This window comes from Adelges cooleyi, unplaced genomic scaffold (assembly GCF_023614345.1).
Source record: "Adelges cooleyi isolate 19-005CV unplaced genomic scaffold, UGA_ACOO_1.1 ACOO_flye_CR_arks_rails_tigmint_CR_PRNA_30, whole genome shotgun sequence".
In the NCBI taxonomy this organism is placed as follows: Eukaryota; Metazoa; Arthropoda; class Insecta; order Hemiptera; family Adelgidae; genus Adelges; species Adelges cooleyi.
The window spans coordinates 21,213,444-21,234,048 of NW_026095971.1; the positions used below are offsets into that span (position 1 = coordinate 21,213,444).

Consider the following 20,605-nt stretch of genomic DNA (forward strand, 5'->3'; position numbering starts at 1 on the left):
GCAATATCATTATTTGCGAGGCAGACGACAGTAAATAACATACGCGTGAGCAAATATCATACGTGTTAACAAATGGCAGCTTCAAAAAAGCAATAGTATTAGACTTAAGAAAATTTATATATTTTGAAAGTATTGACTCATTGCAAGTTTATCGTTGTATCGTGCATATAATATATTATGATAAAATTATATAATTAGTACAACGGTTTTTTTTTTTTGGTAGAATGAGTTCACAAATAATTTTTTTATTTTTAATCTTTTGTTCCAAAGTTTGCAGCACATCTATAAAAAACCGCAACGAATTACCCTCAGCCTCGACGTTGGACAAAAAAGCAATCGCAGAACTAATAAACGATGACGAAGCTCAAGAAAAATGGGGATATATTTTGAAACGAAATATTTTATACAACGATAAATACCGTGCTCTGAAAGATTATATCGGCGAAATAAAAGACTTTAATGTCCACAACATAATTGAGAAATATGTCAACACCGACGAAATGGATGAGCGCGTAAGTCTCGAAGATATACGTGGCTTGATTAAAGATGCCACCAACTGTGCCGGATTGACGTATACCAATCTGTTTGCAATGCTAGTTCTCAAAGACTTGATACCGTTCATGAAAGTCTTCGTCGATAACATTAAAGCATCGTCGTTGAAACAGCTAACAGAAGATAACGGAGATGCGATTAACGAAGAATGTGATAACGACCCTGAAATTCAGAATGTACAAGCCACGTTAGACGGTGAAAAACCTAAAGACACCACCAAGAAATTCAACATAACCACCACATCGATCTACGATGAGTATCGTATGAATTTCAATATATTCACGTGTAAAGGTCAACTTCAATTCCAGGGGATAGGCGAATTAGAGGGAAACAAATTGGAAATGGATTCCACGTGGAAAAACATTATGCGAAAAAGAGCCACTCTAGACGTCGAGTACCGTATCGATGCTGAGGCATTTAATTCGATTTGTAATCGTGTTGGGACGGTCGAACCTGCTGTCGTGGATTTATATGAGATTATATGGATTCTCATCAGTACAGTGCGGAATACTGGTGAAAAATTACAGACAAATTGCGTGGCTCACGATGGGAGTTTTGTAAAAAAATACGAATCCATAAGCAGTGAACTCGGCGAAGAATTCGCCCAGCTCATCGAGGAATTAGATGAAAACAAAGATATCATTTGGCAATTGCTAAGAGATTTCTTCTCACAGTTCGACGATTCGTCGGAGGAAATTTCGCAGGGATCGTCTGAGGAAACGTCGGACGTAGCTTTGTGGGAATTTTTGGAGCAATTTTTCGACGAAGCTGGAGGTGATGACACAAAACAAGATGACAATAATCATCATTGTAATAACAATCGGCTAGATGTAATAGTTCCTCATACCGACCCGTTTTATATACACCGAGCTAATTTTAAAGACAAAAACATCACTGCAATTTCTTTGGACATACCGTACGATAGAGAACCAGAAGAAAAAAGGTAAATCATTTAACCGTGTATTTTTTGAATTACAATGTTTTAAAAATTCTACGATTAATCTGTTAAATTTATTGAGAAAGCCACAACATTGTACACTTGTAGAGATAAAGGTGCGAAACCCCCAGACCTAACATTTCTCCATAATATTAGTAAATCAGATATTAGATAGATAGATAAATCAATTTAGATCACATTGAGAAAACCGCGCGTTCTATTTTAGCTTTATAATCAAATTAAATACATTTTAAAAAATTACATACTTACCCGGTATTACTAGGTATGTTTTAACATTTTATTTAAAATACACCGATTTATATAATTTTTTATAGGTATGTTAACTAATAACTATTATTTTGAATACTATATTTCATTTACTCATTATTTTCAGCCGTTTTGAGAATGCAACAATCCGGAAATTATCGTTCAGCACATCTTTTGAAAATGACTTTAAAGATGACGATTTTGACGGGGACGAATCCAACAATAAAGTTTCTGGCACTAAAAAAAACAAAGTTTACTATTATTTTAAAGGTACAGTTAAAGTCAGTTTATCTTAATATTTTTAATTTACAGATGCTAATTTATCATAACACATTAATGTCCATTATATTTTATGTTGGAATTGTAATAACAATGAAAAATTATATTTAATAATGTAATATAATAAAAAATACTTTAAGCTATGTTTTTCTGATCATTTCCAAATTATTTAACTGTATAAATGTACGCAAATAGATTACAATAAAAACACTGAATATAAAAATATAGTTTACTTTGTTGAAATGCAATTTGGGTTACAATTATAACAATAATAATTATTATTATGATCATCAAACTTATTATTACCATAAGTTTAAGTTCAAGAACTATACAATTAGACTTAAAGTATTCATAAACTATATAGAGTATTTTAAAGTATTTATAATATATACAATTTTGTAGATTTTAAGTATAGATTCAGTATAAATTGCTTATAGGTACTTTAACTTTTGTCTTAGCTAATATTTAAATTAATACTCAGCCAAATCGGGCGCGGTCTAGCGATTGCCTAGGTCATATCCAATTTTACGACCAGGAAGAGGCGGAACGTGGAGCAAAATAGTCCACTGGAAATTCTCCACTATCGCAGTCTATTACTAAATGTAAATTAACACAAAACACAAGAGCTCATGTCTCAAGGTAACGCTGAATTTTATAATTTGCTACTAAATTTAGGTAATGGTAATAAATAGAAGCCTATGAAGAAATATCACCTGAAACCATGTAAATTAATAAGGATCAAAATAGCATTTGCCATTACCATCAACAAGGACAAACATTTAGAATGAACATGCGTTTTTTTTTGTCAACACTAGTACTTGCTCGTTGAATACGTCGCTTTGTCGAGAGTGAGACGGTTTGAAGGTGTAATTTTTTCTGTTACAGAACAAGAGTACAAAATAGTAACAGATAAATCTATACTGGACGTCTAATTTTGTACAGAAAGAAATTGTATAATGTATAAAAATAATGAAAAATAATTTAAATGACCTGTTTTTTTTACGACAAGCTAAGACAAAAATATCATAGGAATTCCATAAAACATAACCACAATAAGTTATACATTTAAAACAAGGTTTGGAGGACAAACTTGAGGTAACATTTCGAAAGTTTAACTTTTATTGCCTGTTCTTCCTTTTGAAGTTAAACTATGTTTTAATAAATAATGTATTGTTTTCCTCATTAACTTTTAAAAGAATAGATGTATAATATTTAAAATTTAAAAAAAACCTTATTTTTTATGCTAAAGTAACATCAATTCACTAAAATAATTTCACTTTAGTATGAAAACTGATTCACTGGTATAAAATTCGAACTCAATTATATTTAAGCAAAACTAAATAAATAAGATAACGGTATTTATTGCTTAAACATTTTATTATATTAAAAAATAAACTATGATAGATACAGGTGATTAAATAGGGAAAAAAAAGAGTTGATATTTCTTAAGACAGTATAAACTTTAATGGTTTTGTTGCTTCGTCACTTTTTTTCATATTTTGTTAACAACTTTTTTTATTATCCTAAGGCAATTTTATTTCATTGTACTCCAGGAAATCTATTTTTTCATACAACATTTTACTTTATTACTTTTTTAACTAAACTTATTCTTCTTCTTATTATTCTTAAATAAACAATGCACTAAATCTTTATTCCTGAATGAACGTATAGGTGGACACATGCCAAATTGTACATTTCTCTTGTTACAAACAAAAATATATTTTAATCCTAGCTGAGTTCAAGGAAACTATACGTAAACAATTAATTAATTGTACCTATTGATTATTGATGTTATTTCAAACTCTTCGCCATCAAAATCAAATTAAAAAAGTATTATCATATCTAGACATGGCATTTATTTCAAAGGAAAATGTTGTTGAGTACTTTTAACCTTCCCAGAAATTTGACAAACTAATTTTATAATTAAGTGGCTTGTTTTTTTTTTAGTAGTTAGATATTTTAATTTTCAAATTGACTTCCTAGCCCACGAAAATGTGTCTACCAATTAAGAAATGAAAAAAAGTACCATTAAAGAGAAACAAAAGGAGAGAAGAAGAAAAAAATACATTGATCAATTAACGAATAACAAAAATAATATTTATTATACTTGTAATATAATTGTACTACCCTCGACACTAAAAACAGCAAAAAACAAAAACCTATTGTAAAGCAACGACAGCTATGTTGGTCGTTTTAAATGTCAGTGGGGTGATTTCCTGGAAGGTTAATAATCCGACCAAAACAATAATGGTTTTAACAGGAAAACTTTCCACCGAAGCCCTCGCGGTATTTTTAAAGTATCACCAGTCCAACTCCTCCTCGAAGAAAACAAACTATAGATAATGTAATGCGTTGGTTGTGTTTCGGTTATTTCCGTTTATTCGTTAAAGCAGCCATTCCCAACGGTATCATATACCATCGTATGCTAATAAAGATGGTGGTTAATCAATATCCCTAAGTATACTAACAATGATAGATGCTGTGTGTGAGCACGTTGGACTTTAATTAGGAATTTCACACATCCCACGGTGGATGAACAAATTCATCACTCTAAAAATTATACACAAGTGTATTTATTTAACATACGAGTGATATTTTTTATTATTAATGAAATGTGTAAACTGATTATTTAATAACGATAAATTTGATAATATAAAGTAACTTTACATACAATTGAAAACTTATTTACATTGCAGGAGATGTACATATTTGATCTGAGATTATTCGGTTGATCCGTTTAACATAATATACATAATATGTCAAAGCCAACAATCTCATAAATTAATTAACTACACAAATTGTCTGCATCGAGTCTTACATAAAGCGAAACACAAATAACCGCACATTTGAGTTAAGTGAATTATTATTAAATTCCAACGCTCGAGTTTGCAGATATAATGTGACCAAAGTTATTTTTCAAAAAAAGGCCACAATCTTATTTGAATATTTTAAACTGGTATACAATGAATCGCACCGCAGACACATTAAAATTTAGTAAATTTTCAATGTGGAATAACTCAACAGCCTCAATAAATTAACTATAATTTACTGCACATGATACCGATTGTTAGTTTGGTCTTTTACCTAAATAACTAGGGCCCGCGACTTGGTGAAAGTTCTATAGGACCATAAAGTATACACCTAAGCGACTTAACGTTGCTATGTATGGTCTAAGAGAATATTAAATTTATTATACTTGTTAAACTGTTGGCCGTTGAATTAATTCCCGAGAAAATTAACTATGAAAATACTTATTAAAACGACAAAACTCACCTAAGGAGATTTTATTACGCTGAAGGACTTAAACTTTTTCCCAGGGATGAAACATTGCATTTTTAGTGCAAAATGTAACAGACTATGGTCGGTACCACATGGCGTGAATGTTGAGCCAACGTCTTCAGATGGGAAACTTAGTGCAACACTTGAGAACGAACAAATTATTTTGAAAATATAAGGGAATACATAAGTAAATTAAAATTAAAATGTTTGTTATACTTAATTAATGGTTTATTAATTAAATTTAATACTTGTCATCTTGTGTAGTTTACTATAATTTGTGACTAAAATAATTTAACACAACTTTAGTATAAATTATAATAGCCACTTGCCCTTAATAATTTTACCGTCTTAAAATTCTTAGTCTTTCCTAATATTGGAGTTTATTAATAAAGTAAAGTAAATTAAATGGACAAATTGGCATTCAATTGTAGAACTAAATAAATATCTTCTAAAATATATGATAATATACATTTTTAATAATACAGATATCAATATTGTGATTAAATAGTTTTAATGATCAACTAAAAAAACGTATCAAGTGTACATAGCTGATGTATTTCATTAGCTGTTATGCTATGCAATAATATAATTTATTGAAAACAAGGAGCAATGTATCTTGGCGGTTTTCCTGAACGATAGGTTTAAGACTAGACGGAAAACTTACAATAACATCAACATGACGGGAAACAACAAATTGTAATGTTTGGCGTTAATTTATGTTGGGAATATTCAACATACCGAACGGTGCATCTAAAATGATAATTTAAAATAAATTATCCCTACCGAATCCTCCTGTACATATTCCGTTTCACTATACATACTAAATATGCTTGCCTTTGGGGAAAACAACTCTAACGACACTAATAATATTATGCACGATAAATCTAAGAAAGTAGGAAATAAACTGTTGACTAAAATACAAAACATTATTTCAAAACGTTAAACCCATTTTACAATATAGTTGTCGGTTTATTTAATGTAGGTTTCTCATTGATTTCTGATTGAAAAAATGTCAAAGCCAAAATTCACATTGTTTATCACAACTTCAACAAATGTCGATTAAAATTATTTATATTCGCACAAACGAACCCGCCTAAATGTAGTGGTTTTGTTTTAATTTTACTAAACTAATATTTTTAACTTCAACTAAGGAAAATATTTATGTGAGGTAACAAAATAACGTTATAAAACTTTTATTACACTTGTCGAGATTATACTAATAAAAATAAACTAACAGTCATATATCGTTTAATTAAATGAAATAGTGAATAAAACTAACTTAAATAGTTTTTATTACATTTAAATATGTATGGAAATATGTTTCCTGAATACTAAAAATAAACAAATAAATGTAAACATTCGAAAAAATGTGTGCGATGGACGGAAGGCAGTTTTCTTAAACCTTGAGTAGGACTAAAGCAATAATCTTAAGACAGTTATTAGAAAACTGGAAATAGTTACCTATTACTAAAAATTAAAAAAAATAAATATAAATTTATAAATTAAAAAGAAGTTTCACTTCAAAAACCCACTGTCTTACTTCAAACATCCCATTATTTTTATTATCCCGTTTGTGGAATCTAAAAACGCGCTATAAAAGTTTAACGAAGCAAGCAAAACAAGCGTTCTGTAAAAATAGAAACTTTTCCACCACAAAAACAGTAAGCTTGGAGATTGTGAGAGTGCTTACAAGAGTGTACTAATAAATTTAAGGCCGAGAAGGACAATATCGAAGCCTTTAAACTATGTTGTTGGAGACGAGAACTGACAATTTTTAATGGACAGAAAAGGTAAGGGAGGGAAAGGGTTTAACGAGGATAAACACACAAAAGTTGACGGGGAACACGCTTGGGGAGAGGAGAAAATAAGTGAATTGGACATTTAATAGGGAATAATACTTGGATAACGAAAAGAGTCGGAGAGAAGGCAAGATTGGAATGGGAAAACCAACGACGCCGTTTATAATGAAAAAATACCACAATAAAGACTTGTAGAAAGCTTAAAAGAACTACAAGCGGCGGGGAGAAATTGAGAGACACATCTATCATTTAGCCGACCTCAGGGTTGAACAAAAAAAAAATATATATATATATTTGCCGATTTTTATTGGGATGACCAATTTTAATTAATTATAGATAATTATTCATAAATATGCCAACAATTGTAAAAAAAAAAAAAAATCATTTGTTGTTAAATCTAGAGCGTTTATTTTCAAACGTGGAATTAGTATTATTTTTGTTCAATAAACAATTATCAGGAGCTGGGTGAATTACCAAAAAAATTTCTCTGTAAAAAAGTTGGTAATATGTTTATGTTTAAGAGTTTTATCAATGGCGAAAATTGTAATTTTTTCAAAGGAAAATAGACTGTATAATATTCCTATAAAATATACTTGTGAATCTTTTGGCAATTTTTTGTTAACTATCTAGAGCCTGTCTATTTAACTGTATGCCATATCAATACAAAAAATATATTCGCTGTTTAAAATTTAATGCTGAGAAAACTGTTTACAATTGGATGTTCTCAATTAGTTCAAGTGTTTCATAAGTTACTTGTAAATATCCTATAGCATACTTACTAATTGTCTACTTTATTTTGTGTTTACGATATTACTTACTAATGTGTTGCTCTCTATCTCTATCACAAGATTGCCTGAAAGAAATTGATAATCATGTTAATTATTTTACTATTTTGCATTTTGGGATAAGAATTAATTGATAAATATCATCATAATGTAATCTCCGACGATGGTCGATGGGTTAGATAAGTTTGTTGCTTAAGCTCTCTCGTACCTCCGCAGGTTTCTAGAGGATAAAAATCCCAAATGACAACAAACTAAAATAAACGGCGCGTGATTGTCGTGAACGAACAAGAAAAAGGCGTTTACCGATTTTAACCACGTACCCTCGTATCCTGGTGTTGAGTTCCTAATTTAGTTTGGCCTTACATCCTCTTCCGGACAAAGCCAAGCACTGGTGAACGCTTTCTATTTACAGGTTATATCATTTCCTAGCCGTACACCATTTGCCAACGGCTTGACGGAAATTGCCCTAACCAGTAACCGGAAAAAGGAAACATTAATGCGAGACATTCAAACGCAATTTATCCAATAACCCTGCCAGCGTGCAATTAATATCGACCAATTAATTACAGAATCGAGTGGTGTTGAAACGAATAAGTGGATAATAATAAATGATTTAATAACGGAAAAACAATCTAATCTCTTATCTCTAATCTCTCATCTCTAACTGACATGAAATTTCTTGTGTCCAGTCATATAACATAAACCATGTTAAAAATACTTTAAAAATGTACGGCCAAGCTTTTAGTGTACTCGATTTATTGATAAAGATCAAAACTTTTGTAAGTGACGAACACACTGATTGGAATCTACAAAATGAAAGAAGGAAACATATTGGTTAACAAAATATTAACTATGTTACCTCTTAATAATAGCTGTTAATGCGAGCCTTTAAAAAAATATTGATCGCCTTGTACGTTATTTTCCAAGTGCATAGCCCTGGCTCAAAAAAATATGGTTGAAGTTAATTTCACCTTACTATTGTCTAAAACGACTAGACTAAATTGCTTTATGCACATGCCAAAGTGTTTACTGTTGTGATAACACAAATCGTCAAAAGACTTGGTTCAACTTAACACGTCACGGTGACATTTATCTGAATAGATACCTAAGTAGTGTACCAATATAAAACATGTTTTTGTTCTCGGTCTTTGATTATTTTCATGACTGTTAACGTGGAAGTTACAGTGAACCGGAATGGTGTCTACCAGAAAACCATAGCTATAGGGCTGTACATGGTGGAGACAAACCAAAGGTCCTGACTAAAAACGAGCCTATAACGACGTATTTGAAAAACTATATTTTGTAACATTCACGAATCTCGTGTGAACGGTCGACTTTACCGGTGCTTTGCGCATATTTTATTATGTGGAAATTACCGGCTGTTAATAAAATAAAGCAAACGCTATAGTTGCCGGTCGCTATAAAACCGCAACTACTTATCCTTTTCAAGAGCACGTGCCCGCCACACAGCTTTTAGCCAACCCATTAGGCCGCGATTAAAATAATTAAACACTTGAATATAATTACACACTTTGACAGCTATACGAATGCCTTAAGACGTCATCGTCGTCGAGCTTGCTGTCCTGTCGTTTAATGGCGCTGTCTTTTAACCTCCCTTTCCTCCCCTCGCAGTTCCTTCATCAGGCATTCACAATCATACTTTTAGCTATTAAATTATTTAAGGTTTATTGTCAAAATGATAACGTACGATATTACAACGGACTATTGTGTCGTTTCTTATGACACAGCCCTCTAGATGTTATAGCCGGGGGAAGTGAACACAGTTTCCCACATCGGTGGATAAAGTCGGACAATTTTTCGGGTTCCAGACCGTTTTTTTTTTTGTAGCGAAAATAGTGGAAACGAGAAAAATCAATACAACACTCTTGTGTTGGCTCACCTTGTAGAATAAGTGAAAAATGAGCATTTTCGACGGTAGGCATTCGATGGTGTAGTACCGGCTGTCGAAACCTGGGATGAATAAACGCTTTCTGTTTCTGGGGTTATTTTATCATTCATTTCCATGGCGCCATCACAGTGCCACGGCCACAGTGAAACAGTTGGAAATAATTTTAAACAATGCACAGGGGACGCGTTAAGCGAGGGTACGGCGGCGGTTTTACGGAAAATCCATTTTAATGTAAAAAGAGTTTAAAACCGGAGCAGGAAACCCGGCAGATAATTATGCCATTCATTAGCCGGCGCAGAAATAGCACTAAATAGGCATAGCGAATGATAGCGTACTTTAAATTGAAGTCCGCCCGAGTTGGGATGATAAAAAACGAACAGAGATTTTCGACGATAGATTTAATAATACAACCGAAGCACAACGGATAAGGCTTTTCGAAAACAGCTGTTGTCATCTAATATAAAAAGTTGTAAAACACAAATTATTAACTCGGCGAAATATAATAAACGGTTAAACCTATTTGTCAAAAAAAAAAAATAATCACAAAGGGCCGTAAAATATTTTTTTCTCGGCTACATCATCTGAGAAAAGAAAAATAATCCCATTCGTTCTACGACCGATGTCTACAACCATCCATTTTACACAATATAATATCCAGGCTTGATTAAATTCAATCATTCAAACATTATACCGTTAAATTAACTGTAACAACGGCAACAAATTATTACAGACTGACGATCGACCCAAAACGTATCTACCCTAATACTAATAGAAATTTATTAAAAATTTGCTCATTTCTGCCTGTTGTATGCGTCTACTTTGAATATTATGTTTGACATAAAAAAAACTTCAAGGTCTTTTATATTATACTAACGCAATTCATAGTACGAAAAACCTGGGTAGGTATTTTTGTGTGTTATTTTTACCCGTAATATCGTTATTTCATATTGAATTTAAGGTTAGTAAGACGCAAAAAAAAATATTACTGGCTTACTATAATATGCTGGCGCATTTCATAAAACGAAAATTCAAAGTACAAAACAAATCTTAATACATTGTCAATTGGAAACCCAAATTTAGGACTCTGGTTAAAGAATTCTGTACACGTTAGAAAATAAGAGTTTTACTCGTTAAAATTTTTACAGATACAAAAACAATAATATTATAGTAATATATATTTTTTATATAATGAATATCCGGTTAAAAAATTAGACTCGTCGATGACAAATTTTGAACAAATATTTATGGAACTATTGGAATTTTGAGAAATAGGCTGGAGAAAAAACCATACAATTGTTGTTATTATTAAAAACTATGGAAGTGATTACAATACGTAAAGTATTTAGTATTTTCGTTTGGACAAACTATAAATGTCTGAAATTTAAAAGGCATCTTTTTTTTGTTTTTAACAGCTTATAGCAACGCTTTTAGTTCAACAGTCAGCAATATTACAACAGGTACACAAAAAAAAACCAAGCACAGTCCAAATCAAGTACAGTATAAAATGGCACGCCTAATCAATTTTCAACAAAAATGTCAAGCACACAAGTTTTATGTTATATTCTTGTTAAATCGAGACAAGGATTTTTTTCACTTTTTCGAATAAATCGCTCGTCTCTTTATTTTTTATCTATTTAATTGCAAAAAAGATAGTATTGCAATGACTCGCTGTTACAACTTTTATTAGGTTACATAAAAAAATGTAGGTAATAAATTCTACAATACGCCCTGTAAAAATATTTTGTACTGTCAAGCTACCAAGACGTATAATTTCTTATTTGTGTAGGCAGTCGTCGCAGATGTATAAAAAAAAGATTCTTGACAAAAGTATAAATAACTGTGAACAAATGCCTCCAATTGTTCGACTGTTTATAAAAATTTCACTATTTTCCACAGTCGTTACACTAAATAATAAATATCAAAAACGTATCGCATATCAATTGCTGTAAATTTTTCTAAATTTTCGGCTTTCTTAAATTTAACACAGTCGTTAGTTGTACATTTTCCAAGGGACTTTTGAAAATTTTGAAATATTTTGTTTCGTATTATTTACAAAATGGTATAGCGCGGTAGAAATGAAAACATCTGTGTATACAACTCCTAAAATCCAAAACTTGAAATGAACCATATCAATCAATTGTATTCTAGTACATACATTTTGCCTTAAAATCTCTGAAGTAACACACAGTGTGATTTTGCAGTCGAGTTAAACAAGTACACAGTTGAATATTATACTTGTAATATATTAAATATGATGAGTATAAAGATTATTATTTTACTTAGTCTAGCAGCATATGTTTCGTAAGTATTTTTTTAAACATTATTTCTGGCTTGAAATTGTATAAAAAATGTAATCAAACCTAGAATTTGGTATTTAAAATAAATGTTAACTTTTCAGGTGTGGCTTAAATGATTCAGCGAAAAGAAGTAATTATATAGAATTTAGTTGTTCGTTCGAAAAAAAAACATTTAAAACAAATTTAATTCTAATATGAAACCTAAATACATATTATAAAAACCTAAATGTTACCTGAAACTGGCCTGGGCATTGTTTGACAATAACCTGTTATTTGAGTATGCAGTCAATTATATAATGTATTTTATTAAAATGTTAGACATAAATGTAGTGTCATTTCCAGATGAATTTTGTATTTTTCTACTTTTTTGAGATTCGTGTGATTTCTGCGCTAAAAAAAAGTGAAGTCAGCGCGTCAAAAAAATAAACTGGGACACAAACTGAGTCAAAAATGTTATGGATTATTTATTAAGCATAAATAAACGATAAAATTGTTGACTACATCTTACCGTTTTCGCTAAGTTATAGCAAGTTAATTTTGAAAGTGGGACACAAACAAATTTTTTTTTCACCGGTTTCGAGAGAGAAGAAGTTGACTTTATCGACGTTTGGCCAACCAAAGTACCAATTGCATTCGATTTCGGATTTATATAGCTGATATTCCAGTATATAGATACAGTAGAAAAAAACGTTATCATTATCCCGGTGTTGACAAATGTACTTCTGAAAGTCATCCACGTAATATTTCAACATAGTCATATTTGTTTTGTAAATAATCAAATGCAATAAACAAATCCTAAAAAAGTATATCTGATTCGAAAACACTTTAAACCTATGGTATAATACTAGTATAACCATCAATTTTCTAAGGAAGTAAAATAAATGCTCCCACAAAAACCAAATAAATAACAAATTCCAGCGAAATAATAGTACAAGTTGAAAATGTGCGATGGTGTTGCAATACACAATTTCTAACCTATTTTCTGTAAAATAAAAAAAACAGTACTTTCTTTTGTTTTAATACCTCTTTGTTAAAGTCATCGATGTGTTTGTTTGGTTTTGCAAGTATTCAATATAAATAATAGTACAGCGTCTTAAAAATTCAAGAGCAATCATATTACATATACTTATGTACTCGTATAGTCTTAGTATTTTTTTAATTCCATATAAAACCGGCATTCAAAGACAATATAAATAATTTGTTTTGTCTTACAGTTTAACTCTAGTTTATACTTTATAGAACAACACTATGTTTTTATAGTTCTCTATTTTGTTACTATTTTATATCCCAGAGGCTAGCTGTATGGACTTGGACCTACCTGAAGCTTCAAGTTCAGCTAATCCTGAACTGAAAATAGTAGCTAAGGTAATTTATACTATTAATTTGAAACTATTAGGTTTTTTGGAATATTTTGCTAAATTATTTATAATATAAAGTAAAAAGTTTTCCTAAATAGCCATTCTTGTCTAGTAAACTATTATCATTTTAGTTTCGAAACTTACAATTAAATGGAAAATCTGATGATGAGGTAATTAATACTATTATTTTAAAAGTATTAGGATATTATCAATATTTTACTTAATGCTTGAATTTTTCATAACATTAAGTTTAAAGTTTCCTAAATAGCCATTCTTACCTAGGAAAATATTATTATTTCAGTTTAAAGACTTAAAAATAACATTCTTGACATAAATATTTATAATCAAAGTAAATTTGTAATATTGTTTGTTCAAAACTAATTTTGATACTGTTTTGTAAAATTAAAGTTAAAATCGCCACCTAATCATTTGAGTTTAATTGATTTGGTATAACAAATGTTTCACTTAAAACTGTGTTTTTGTCCTAAAAATATGTACATTTTTAATATTTCGTTAATTACTAAATATTATGTTCTATCATTCTTTGATTTTATAATTAATTATTGGTATCTGTAAATCTGAAAGTAATAAACAATTTAGTGCAAATAAAATTATTTTTTTTTTAAACTTATTACATACCTATTGTATTGTATAAAAAATTATGAAATAATATCTAGATTAATATTTATTAATTTGGTTCCTAAAAGTGGTAACTTATAAAAAAAATTTTGTTTTGTTTTCAACTGCTGAAGTATATTATTTGTGTTATATTATAGCAATAATTAAAATAATTCTTAACTTCATTTTTAGTTGTTAGTTTAGGTAATAAAATAATGCAACGTTTTTTTTTTCAAAATTATAAACATTATTTAGGATTAATTTTTTTTTTTAGAATCCGTGTAATGAAAATTGTGTTATATTTTTAGTAATAAATACGTAAATTAAAAGATTACAATCCTCCCCAAATAAATAGAAAATGTATGAATTGGATTCGTTCTTTTATTTATAATAAATTAAATAAAACATTTTTGTGGCTTGTTAATGATTGGCACCAAGGTTGAGATACCGTTGAGTATATATTCTCAATGGTTATACGTATTTAAGTACATGAGTATTTAAATTTCATAACTTCTTGTAAAACTAAACTTTGTAAAGATCAACAATTTTCAGATTATAAAAGATGCGTTCAATGTTTATAGACAATTGGTCTGTCTCACAAAAAAAAAAGATGCTAATTAAATTACCGTTTATCAATTATGCATGTACATGGTAAAAGAAGACGAGGAAACCTACTGTAATAACAACGTAATGAGTTTTGAGTTTCCAGAATCATCCGGACAAAAAGGTAAATATTAACTAGGTACCGGTTACTTAACATTAAATTTTTTTTTTTTTTTTGATTTGATTATTATTTAATTATTATTGACTGGTTCATGATAAAAGAATTACCCTGTATAAGATTAAAGTAAAAATCGCAACTTAATCATTTTAGTTAAATTGATTTATTATAACATTACTAAAACATTAAAACTTATACAAATATATTTTTTTTGTATTCAACCGCTAAAGTATATTTGTGTTGTATTAAAGCCTCGTTAATAGTTAGCACTTAAGTTATACCGTTGAGTATATATACTCAATGGTTATACGTATATTTAAGTATATGAGTATTTAAACTTTATAATATTTTATAGAATTAAACTTTGTATTAAATAACAATTTTCAGATTATAAAAGATGCAACAAAAAAAATATACCTATCAATTATCAATTGCCACATTATCAATTTGGCTCGTACATGGTATACCCCAAAGAAGACTTTGATTTCTTTCAAAGTTACGTATCGAGTTTTGATTTTCCAGAAGAAGGCGTAGTACAAGGTAAATATTAACTACGCACATTACTTATCATTAAATAGTATTTGTTTTTTATTTTTGATGCGAAACAGTAAAAAGTTAGTTTTAAGGATATTATATTCATTCAGATTTACAAAAATTAAAATATGTTGAAAATTCCCCCCATAAGGATGGCTTTAAACACGAACTTTTAGGGCGGTATTTAGGAAGGGGAACAGGGGGCTGTTTCCCCGGGCGTCTTATAATGAAGGGGCGGCTAAATTTTTTTATTTTGCATCAAATTTGTATTCAATTATAATAGAGCGTTTTTTTTGTACCACGACGTGATCAAGCTTTTAACTGTTGAAGTCAGATCTGGGACCGTGACTGGGACACTTGAGTAATAAGATGACACAAAAACCGAAAAAAGTGTCACAAAAACGCTGTCACGCTGTTATCTGATAAGAGATAGGAGATTAGAGATTATAGATGAGGGATGGGGAACGGGATGGAATTGAAGGTGGGGATGGGAATGGGAAAATGGAAATTATTTTACTCAGCCCTGGCACACCAAATCTCGGGCAACGCCGAATCCGAATATCTTGTTACATATAAGATGTAATATACTATTAAAATTGATGAGAACCCATAAGTACGATAAAAAATTCGAAATGAAAAAAAGTTACCACCCCTTAGTCCAGACATAAATTATAACAAATGAAATCACATCACTATAAAACATAATTTTATCAACTGCACATCGAAGATAAAATAAATTGCTTCATCGAAAACTAATCATGAAACATCGTGTTTCTATTATAAAAAATTTTATATTTTATATTTAAATTCAAAATTTTCTTTTTTTTTTGTTTTAGGTTGGATAGATTTACGAATATTTAGTATAGTTTTTAAAGACTATTGTAGTAAATTGGGGGTATCCGTTGAAAAATTTGCTCAAGAAAGGAAAGAAGCAATCAAGGCGTAAAGAACGGATGAATAATTTAGCCGATTGGATAATAGTTTAATAGGTATATTATGTAATAGTATATAGTTTAATGATAATATACATATATATATTTAAATGTTTTAAACTCTCTTGAAATGTTTTTCAAAAAAAAAATATTCTAAGATACAATATGTTTTAAAGACAAATTAATCCAAAATCGCTGATACATTTCAAATAAACACCGATTACTTATATTTTGTGCAGTATTATTTTTAATTACAAGAAAAATTACTATAATTTTGATAGAAAGGGACAAATTTGACAATCTTTTTAATAGGTTTACTTTTTATTTCCCAATAGATAATTATTAATTTCAATAAATTGCCGAAAAATAAAAAATTATATTCATCAACGCTTTTTATGTAAAGCTTTTATAGCAAGCCAAAATTTGAGTTGTTTGAGGCTGATGTAGATTTACTGAATTTACTGATACTGAATTTGCTAGTTTATTATTTTAGTTGCTGGCCTTCTAAATCGTCTACTAGAATTTGCTACATTGTATATTCTATAATTTTAACTGTACAAATGTTTTTATAAATTTTCTAGATTTTGCTAGTACATTGTTTACAGTTCCTAGACCATCTAAATTGTGTACATAAATTATTTTACTGCTGTTGAAATTAAAACAATTATTTTCAACGTATATTTTATTTCTTTGGTACCTATTACTGGTATAATTTGAATTTATTATCGATAAAACTGTTTACAGTTAAGTATAAGCAATACTTAACAGGCATACATTATATGACTAATCCGTTTTAAAATTTGTGTTCTTCATTTTTTGTTAAAAACACTTAAGCAACTATTAAAAAATTAAATCTAATAAAAAAATAACATATGTTTTACGATGTAAATATACAACAAGTGTATTACAGCGTTGTCAGTATATATCTGCAGTAAAAAAATTGGTCGCACAACAATTTTTTACCAGATTTTTACCTATGCATGGTGGCAAATTTATCGTACAAACGTTTTTGAAAAATAATTTTACTACTTACAATCCAAAAAATTAGATTTAATTTAATTTAATTTAACAGAATAAGAACACCAATTCCTACCAACTCTACCTTTACTTTAATAATAATGTTTTATATAGTCTTTCATTGTTCTGTCAAATCAAGTCAGTTCACTATCATTTATTTAAACTACCTCCCTTTTTCTTTTTATTTCTCTTATTTGGTGCTCAACAATCATTTTCATCAATCTTTGCCATTATCTATAACTTTTATTTTTTACTTCAGATCTGTTGCCCTTTTCCACCTCTTCCCACCAAACTGTCTTATTGGGTCTTATTTTTGGTATAATTTTTTACATTTTTTGAACACAGTTTTTTTTTTTTGATTGGTGAATTTAAAGAACTGATATTTTGAACATACAAAATGTGTGACATCTAAGTATGTGTGGTAAAAATATCAAATATGATATCATGCACAACAGCAACATATTTTAGGTTAATATAAAATAGACACAGCGGTCAAAGTATAAAACAAAGAAGACACCGAGTATCGCAGTCGTGTGTTTATTGAATAAAACTATTTTAAACTAATTGATTGTTTTGTCAAAATAAGGTTACATAAATAGACTTTAAAAGTTTAAAGGTTTTGGTCTATATACAGGGTGATTCTTTTATCAAGAACCAGTCGATATCTCACTAGGTTTAATAAATAATTTAATTTTTTTTTATGTTTTTATAAAACGTGATCTCAATTTTTCACTTTTTTTTTTTTTGTCCTTCTCCTAACATAGTTTTTTTGATAGCAACTTTTGTAACTTAAATGGTAACAATATATTTTATTAACTTTTTAAATAGAGAATAATATACTAAAAATTTTGACTGGTCGATAACCAGTTTCGGATAACTATTTTTGAAGTTTCAAGTTTCGGTCAGGAAGTAAGGTAGAGGTAAAGTTTGACCAGCTGCCATTAACAGAATTTCAATTAAAACATTTGATTTTTATGATCCTCTTATATTGATAAATACATTGAAGTACTCAAGTGGTTTCTTTCAAGTTTAAAATCGCTCCCCTAAAAATGATTGAAATCGTCTTACACACTTATTCCCAGTTGTTACAGATACAATATTATGTACATATTTTATGTCGATTATTCTGGAAATACTGTAACAAACATACTTTAAGGTTCATACATAGTATACATGGTTACATACAGAATACATGTATTCAGATGTTACACATTTTGTGTGATCAAAATATCAGTAGTTTTTAAATTCGCTAATCCAAAAAAAAAAAAACTTTGTTAAAAAATTGTAGAAATAAAACCATGTAGTTAAAATTATATCAAAAATAAGACCCATCAATAATGTGTGATGGGAATAGGTGGAAAGGGTAACAAATCTAAAGTACAAAATAAAAGTTATATATAATGGCAATGACTGATGAAAACGAGTGTTGAGCACCGAACAAACGAAATAAATATGTTGGTGGTCAACAGAAGATAGTGAGATGAATGCACGAATTGACTTAATTTGACAAACCAATGAAGGACTATATAAATCATTTTTGGTATTTTTATAACTTGTACGGTGAGAGCAATTACATCAATAGACTTTTAAATAGGTTAAACATGTTTCGTTCAATCCTTTAAATAATATTGTAACAATGGATTTGGTTCCCTCGTGTCGATTCTTGAAATGAACCCAATATTTGGTAACGCATGTAAACAAAAAGTACAAAAAGGTGTTTGTGTTCAATTCAATTTAACTAAATTAAATTAGGTTAAATCTAAGTTTTGGATTGTAAGTCTTAAAATTATATTCCAATGTTATATTTAATGATGAATTTTTCATCATATGCATATGTAAAAATTGGCTGTGTTATTGTAGTTATTTAGTTATTAATTAAGTAAAAATCTGGTAAAAATATGTTGTGCGACCTATTTTTTTATTGTAGATATTTACCGACAACGCGGTAAAAACACTTGCTGTATTACACCGAATACATGTGTTATATTTACTACAGATTCAAATTTTTAATAATTACTTAAGTGTTTTTAACAAAATTTGAATACGGATTAGTCATATAATGCATGCCTTTTCGCACAAAAAAAAAATATATTTTCTGAAAAACTTGTCAAAAAGAGCATTAAAAAAAAATGGAACATGTTGTCAGAACTATCTATATTGTTTAACTTAACCTCCTCCAGATGCCAATATAAAATGTATTATCTTACAATTTTCGGATTAACTACTTATGTCAATAAGACAATTTTGTGATGGTGCCCTAGCGTATGTCAGAAATTGAAGATTTTCGCCTGAGTTTGTTGATAAATAAAATAAAGTTAATATATATTTTGTCATTATCGCTATATTTGTACAATGATTACGGCCTATATGAAAGATAGATGAAATTCTAATTCTCCTGCATTAAGAATGTTCTAATGGCATCTATCTTATCATCCACATTCCATTTTCGTCCTTAGTATGATTTCCTTTCGTTGAAATATTCAAAATAAAACAATATGTTTTTTTTTTATCACCATCGTTACCAACATACAAAGTTGACAGTAGCTAGTATTGTACTGTCTTGAAAATACTAACTACTGCTTTGCGTGGAAGCGTTTTTTCAAAAGTGATTTTATCACTTTCAGATTTAAAAATTCCTGTAAGCCTGTGACCTCGTCCCAACTATGCCCCGACCCCAATATGCTCGAACCCCACTATACCCGACCCTACGTACTGTTTTTTTGAAAAAACATAGTGGACCAAGTAACACATAGTCAATGACTTGTTAAATTAGTTGGAATTGTCGATGATTCATGTTTCGATCGTTTTTACTCCATAGTTTTAATTATAATTGCTTATTCACAATAAAAATAATATTTATGTATTATACACTTCCATTAAAGCAATCTCACGCTATCTATTTATACTTCATACATTATATTCTTTCATAGTTCTATTATACTTCTATTTTACTAGATTGACAATGTACAAACAAAATAAAATAAAATAACCTTTTCATATATCCCTAAATTGTAAAGGGTGGGGCAGTGAAACGGACGATTTTTCAATTTAAATACATTAAAAAATCGCCTGTTTCACTGCCCCACCCTGTATATTAATTTCTTGTTGTGTTTTATAGAAAACCCTAACCGTGTATTGGCCTCAACTCAGGAATCGACACGAGGGAACAAAAGCCATTGTTATAATATTATTTAAAAGAATTGATCGAAACATGATAAAACATTATTAATAGTCTACTGATGTAATTCATGTGACAACTTGTATTAAGTTACACACACAATTGTAGGCACTAAATTGTACAATACGCCCGGTAAATATATT

The 20,605-nt window shown here is 29.5% G+C and overlaps 2 protein-coding genes across 2 annotated transcripts in view; one reads left to right on the forward strand and one right to left on the reverse strand.

Moving 5' to 3' along the window:
- LOC126838245 (uncharacterized) overlaps positions 1-1,894 on the reverse strand; it is a 160,609-nt gene extending 158,715 nt beyond the window's left edge. The window contains exon 1 of the mRNA XM_050572529.1: positions 1,871-1,894. The gene's annotated coding sequence lies outside the window, so the exon portion shown is untranslated. The remainder of the gene's footprint in view (positions 1-1,870) is intronic.
- LOC126838243 (uncharacterized) lies at positions 238-2,089 on the forward strand. The gene is made up of 2 exons (XM_050572518.1): positions 238-1,495; positions 1,884-2,089. Exons 1-2 carry the CDS (start codon positions 501-503, stop codon positions 2,050-2,052), a joined length of 1,164 nt encoding a protein of 387 aa, XP_050428475.1. The 5' UTR covers positions 238-500; the 3' UTR covers positions 2,053-2,089.
- The last annotated feature ends 18,516 nt before the right edge of the window (positions 2,090-20,605 follow it).

Coding starts and splice junctions, on each gene's coding strand:
- LOC126838243 (XM_050572518.1), top strand. CDS start 501: ATGGATGAGCGCGTAAGTCTCGAAGATATACGTGGCTTGATTAAAGAT. Junction 1,496..1,883: donor AGAGAACCAGAAGAAAAAAG/GTAAATCATTTA, acceptor CATTATTTTCAG/CCGTTTTGAGAATGCAACAA.